The following is a 6,277-nucleotide window of genomic DNA, read 5'->3' as shown; positions in this document are numbered from 1 at the left end:
TTCAGGGTCTTCTTGTGCCAGCGGGAATTTCTGTTCCCTCACAACTTTCCTCACACGATAAACTAATGTTCAACTGGAGACCTCTCCCGCGCCTTGAATTTGCAAATTTATGAATCAGAGGCAAAAAAACCCGAATGCCGAGCTCGGCCTCCCACCAGCTAGAGAGCCCACCAAGTCCCAGGAGGGGAGGGGCCGAGGGCGGGCCGGGTCAGGCTGTGGGCGGGGTTGCCCGTGCTTGCGCCAGAGCCGGCCCGCCCCGCCGCTAGGGGCTGTCGCAGGAGCCAGGCGTGGATTGGTGTGTGAGTACGTAGGCCTCTCTTCATAGGCCGCGCAGGATTGCTCGAGAGACTTTGATTGGCTCAACAGGCGTTGAGCGTTAATTGGTTGCGCTGGGTCGTCAGGGCGACGAAAAAGGGGAAGGGGTGCTGGGCCTGGCGGGCAAACTAAGGCTGCGGACTCTTGGGCGGTTCCGCGGGGCGTAGTCCGGAGAGCTGCGGGGCCGGGGTGCCCAGGGTTCACGCCACACTCTAGGAGGTGCCTGAGCGAGTGAGCTGGCCAGCGAACTCCGCGGGCTGGGACCATGGGCTGCTTCTTCTCCAAGAGACGGAAGGCTGACAAGGAGTCGCGGCCCGAGAACGAGGAGGAGCGGCCAAAGCAGTACAGCTGGGATCAGCGCGAGAAGGTAATGAAAGTCGTGTAGCCGCTGTCTCAGCCTCCCTGAGCCGCACCACCGGGGTCTCTTACGACCCGGGACCGCTGAGTGGGCCGACCCAACAGCTGCCGCACTGTCTTGAACGCGAATAGCTGAAGTCGGGGTGCACGACTTTTTTGGGGGAGCGGGGGCGTGAAGTACAGCGCTAGAGAGGGCGCCCAGAGGGCTGTGGAGCTCCGGAAGGAGCCTTAGGAGTTTGTTGTCCTGGTAGACAGACTCCCCCGGGAGCTTTCTCTGGCTCCGAACCCTGCCTTGCTCTGACTTCCTGTCGGAGATGATCGATTCGAGAGAGGGAAAGAACCGAGAACGCCCTGAATCTCAAATCACCTCGTTTCACCCACCGGCAGCGTCAAGCGGGGTTTTGTCCAGTCGTCGAGTTACGTGTATGGGACTGATTCTCATCTCTTCCGGGGCTTAATGTTCTGTGGCTCTTTTCTCTTTTGTCTGCCCTCCCCGGCAAATCTCTTTGGTGCCTCATGATATATTTCACTGCTGAATTTTCTCAATTACCAAGTGGACTGTTTAATGTACAGCTTTACTGTCCCTCCTCTTCCAGTTATCCGAAAGAAATAATGAATATCGCATCAGTCTTGGAATGTGTATTAAGACTGTAAGGTGAAAATAAGCGGCATAAACCGGGCAGTATTTTACTGCTGGTTTAAATGAATGAAAACTCCCTTATTTTTATTTTTGTATATAGCCAGAAACCAAAAAACTTTGAAAACCTCCATTAGTCTTACACAAAACACACTCGGTCATACATTTCATAATAGTTCCTCTTTCTACATAGTTCTCTATTTGTGCTTACTGAACTACTTTGATGGACTTATCAATTATTTCTCCCAAACAAAATGAGAGATTTTTCAAATGAGTATTATAAACAGTTAACTCCTTGCTTAAGGCAACATGTCTTTACCCAAGAATACTTTATAATAAGTGTATTAACGTTTTGGAATCACAGACCTTTCTGCGTGATTTCCAAACCCCAGCAGAACGTATTCAGGTAAGCGCTGGTCTCTAAGAGTCAGAGTTAAGAAATTAAAAGCTTTTTTGCAGCTTTTCTTAGCCCCGTCTTTCTGCCCCTACTTCTCATACACACCCTTCTTGGGTCACATGGTACATTTATTCTCTCTTAGTCATACTCGATAGTAGCATTTTATAATGTAGGGGAAGAATGTACTATGCTTTCTATTTCACAAGAAGATTGCACCTGCCATTTAAAGTTGTTTGATGGGCGATTTTTAAAAGACAACATTTTCCCCAGCCTTTGGATTTCTAACAATGTTCTCTTAGCTTGAACTGTCTGCCATAGAGAAGGTTGTGTATTTCATTTTTATTTTAGTTTTTTCTTTTGAACTCAGGCTAAATCTAAACGAAATAAAATGCCTTTGTGTTTTATTTATAGTAGTCTTGGCTGCCTATGACTCATTGTTTCACAATAAATTGTTTTACAGTTAGCGTTTATTAACATAATATTCAGGTTAGTTGGGATTTCTCATGTTAATCCTTCTTTTAAATAAGTGTGTGTGTCTTGTGGTTTTTTTTCTTCTTTTGCCCATTGGCTAATTAAATGCATTGAGAAATACAATATTGGACACCAACGTCTAAGCTTTTTCCCCACAAATGAGTGTGTAGTAAACTTTCAATTATAGAAACTGTTTTGAGCTTACAGAGAACATTTTTTTTTGAGAACACTACTAAGTTCTGTAGTTGCAGAGATGTAAGAGATGTTATTGGATATATAAAATAAGCTCATGCTTCTGAGTGTATAATAAAAGTTAAAATCTTGATCAACTCAGCCAATCAAAATGAGAATTTCTAACCAAATGAGCATTATATTCTGAAAACAAAACAAAACAAAACCCTGTTTTAAAATCTTTTGGACTGTTAAAGAGAATTACCAGCTTACATTTTGAGACAATGCAGATACCACATTTCCCAACATAGCTTTATCTTTTTGCATTTTTTTCTTTTGAAATTACTAAGAATCCTTTCTAAGGTGCCTCATTTATGATAGCTTGTTAAATTTTATACAATTTAAAATATTTTTTTCTAGGGCCAGGCATGGTGACTCATGCCTGTAATCCCAGGACTTTGGGAGGCCGAGGCTGGTGGCTCTCTTGAGCCCAGGAGTTCCAGACCAGCCTGGGCAATATGGCGAAACCTCATTCCTACTAAAAGTACAAAAATTAGTAGGGCATAGTGGCACACACCTGTAGTCCCAGCTACTCAGGAGGCTGAGGTGGGAGGATCACCTGAGCCCGAGACTTAGGGGCTGCAGTGAGCCATGATCAGGCCACTGCCCTCCAGCCTGGGCAACAGAGTGAGACCCTGTTTCCAAAAATAAATAAATAAATTAAATATTTTTTCCTAGTTCCTTGCCTCCCATGAGGTTAATTTGGGCTAGTGTGCAAATGTTCTGTATTAGTCCAATGATACATTTACTGAGCATGGCCTTGCTTGCTCCTAGAAGATTTCAGTTGTACCTTAAAAGGAACAGAATGCAAATACAGCCCAGAGTACATAAATGAGATATGATGCATGCATATTAATAGACATGGTTTATATTAAAAGTTAAGGCTTCTGGAATGTGGTTATGGATTATAGCATATACAGTTTTAAAGTTATATCAGACAATTACCATTCAACTTGTAAGACTTTTACATGTAAAAACAAAATGGGTTGCCTGAAAATTTTCCTTGCAACTTGGCAAAGGGTATTTACATTTTTCCTTAGGTTGTGTAATCATAGTATCTTTTTTAAATTTTTTTGAGACAGAGTCTGGCTCTGTCATCGCCTGGGCTGGAATGCAGTGGCACGATCTCAGCTCACTGTAACCTCCGCCTCCTGGGTTCAAGCAATTCTGCAGCCTCAGCCTCCCAAGTAGCTGGAATTACGGGTGCACACCACCACACCTGGCTAATTTTTGTATATTTTTAGTAGAGACAGGGTTTCACCACGTTGGCCAGGCTAGTCTTGAACTCCTGATCTCAGGTGATCCGCCTGCCTCAGCCTCCCAAAGTACTGGGATTATAGGCGTGAGCCACCGCTCCCAGCCCAGAGTATCTTTATTGAAGGGCACCCCTTGGGTTTTGGGGTTTGAGTTGTGTAATTGGGTCAGTCTTAGGGGACTGAAGCTGGGAGAAATTGTCTCAATTAGAAGGAATGTCTGGGGACTAAGCATTGTCATAGCAACTGACATACTGTAGTCAACAGTGTAAGAAGCTCATTTTCTATTGCTGCTGACTTTGAAAAAGAAAAAAAGTTTACAATTCTTACACTGATGTGATGAGAAATATTTTTGGATTGTAAGACTTGTGTTTAAATTATTTCAGAAGGGATGTTTTTATCCTTATCTGTATGCTGCCACCCATAGATAGGCAAATTATTCAGTATATATGTACTCAAACACCAAGTAAGACTCAAAATTATAAGATTTATCCCTGCCCTGCAAGAGTTTACTGGCTTTCTGGAGTTAAAACAGGAAACATTTAAGTACACATGAGGTGAGGAAGAGTGATACGGAAAAGTAGTTTTCATCTTCCAGTTATTCATGCCCATACTCTTCCTCCTAGATAATAGAAATGAGGATTAACTCTCTAAACAATTATGGCTTAAGTATGAAAATTGCGATTTGAGTAAGGACAGCACATGTTGTGTCTGTTATGTTTCTCTCATACTCAACAGAAATAATACTAAACAAAAATCTTATATCAGAAATTCAAATATCTATTGTGTAACTTTGGGTAAAGCAGCCAACTTGTGCACTTCAGGTTCCTCAGCTATATAGTAGGACAATGCTAAAGATTTCTCTACTGTTTAGTAAGGTAAAGGCCTGTCCTGAAGAAGAGGTTTAGAGAGTAATGGTCACCTCTGAGGAAAGAACTTAAACCAGAGCTTGGGCATGACAGAACTGGTTTTAACATAAGGCAGATCATAATTCCCAGAGTTGGTCATCAGTGGAAGGGGTGGCTTTGTTGAGGACGTGATCTCCATGTTTGTCAAAACTGTTGGACAGTTAGGGTGGTAATCTGCTAGAAAGAAGTGTCTGCACTAAGTAGGAGGAGGCTAGATACTGTTTTTAGCCTTCTTTTAAGTATGAAAAGTATTCTAGTTACCCATTGCTGTGTACCAAACCACCCTAAAACTTAATGGTTTAAAATAATGGCAGATATTTTGTTCACAACTCTTTAATTTGCGTAAGGTTAAGCAGGGTTGACTCTGCTCAATGTGGCATCAACCGTGACAACTTTCAAGATGGCTTGACCACATAGCTGGCTGGCAAGTTGATGCTGGCTTTGGGCTGGGAGCTCAGCTGGGGGCTCTCCACGTATCCCTGGCTTCCTCACAGCGTGATGGCAGGGTTCCAAGGGCAAGCATCCTAAGAGAGACTGGCAGAAGCTGCATGGTTTTTTCTAACTAGCTTCTTAAGTGAATTCTTAAGTCACTTAATTTGACTTAATTTGGATGTGGCAGGAGTAATGCTGAGGCAGTCACAAATGCCCACCCAGTTCCAACAGGAGGTGACCTCTTAATGGGAGGAGTGTCAAAGAATTTGCCAGTAGGTCTTAAATCCTCTACATAAAAGTTGTTTAAAGGATATAACTAGTTCTTTATTAATTTTAAAAATAGCTTTTTAGAGATATAATTCATATGCCATACAATTCACCCATTTAAAGTATATAATTCATTCTGTCTAACTGTATATATATTGAGATGGAGTCTCGCTCTGTTGCCCAGGCTGGAATGCAGTAGTATGATCTCTGCTCACTGCAACCTCCCCCTCCTGGGTTCAAGAGGCTCCTGCCTCAGCCTCCTAAGTAGCTGGGATTACAGGCGCCCGCCACCACACGCAGCTAGTTTTTGTATTTTTTAGTAGAGATGGGCTTTCACCATGTTGGCCAGGCTGGTCTCGAACTCCTGGCTGCAGGCAATCTGCCCACCTCGACCTCCCAAAGTGCTGGGATTACAGGCATGAGCCACCGTGCCTGACTGTCTGTGTTTTTGTACTCATTAACCCACCACTCTTCATCTTCTCCTCCTCACTACCCACCACAGCCAACTATTGTTGATAATAATTTATTGTGTATTTCAAAATAGCTAGAAGAGAAAATGTGGAATGTTCCCAACACAAAGACATGATAACTGTTTGAGGTAATGGATATCTTAGTTACCCATATTTGATCATTACATTGTTGTATGCTTGTATGAAAATATCACATGTACCCCATAAATGCATACTACTATTATTATATATCCATAAAAATTTAAAATAAATTTAGTTTAAAAATAAAGTATATAATTCAGTATTTTTTAGTAAGTTCACAGGCTTATCACCATGGTCTAATTTTAGAACATTTTCATCCCTGGAAAAAGAAACCCTGTACCCATTAGTAGTCGTTGCCCATTCTCGTCTCCCCCAGCCCCTGGAAACCACAAACTTATTTTCTGTCTCTATAGGTGTTCCTGTTTTGGACATTTCACTTCAGTGGAGCCACAATATTTAGCCTTTTGTGACTGGCATCTTTCACTTAGCATGTTTTTGAAGTTTGTCCATATTGTAAC

General features: G+C 42.6%; 1 protein-coding gene across 1 annotated transcript in view; it reads left to right on the top strand.

The window, feature by feature from the left end:
• Nucleotides 1–405: 405 nt before the first annotated feature.
• Nucleotides 406–6,277, top strand: part of LOC105463712 (RP2 activator of ARL3 GTPase) — a 44,217-nt gene continuing 38,345 nt past the window's right edge. The window contains exon 1 of the mRNA XM_011710938.3: nucleotides 406–682. Coding sequence (XP_011709240.1) covers nucleotides 581–682 — 102 coding nt within the window. The 5' untranslated portion in view covers nucleotides 406–580. The remainder of the gene's footprint in view (nucleotides 683–6,277) is intronic.

The sequence above is a fragment of the Macaca nemestrina genome, chromosome X, assembly GCF_043159975.1.
Source record: "Macaca nemestrina isolate mMacNem1 chromosome X, mMacNem.hap1, whole genome shotgun sequence".
Lineage (NCBI taxonomy): Eukaryota > Metazoa > Chordata > Mammalia > Primates > Cercopithecidae > Macaca > Macaca nemestrina.
Note: the sequence above shows the minus strand (reverse complement) of the source record. Positions and strands in the feature narration are given on the sequence as shown.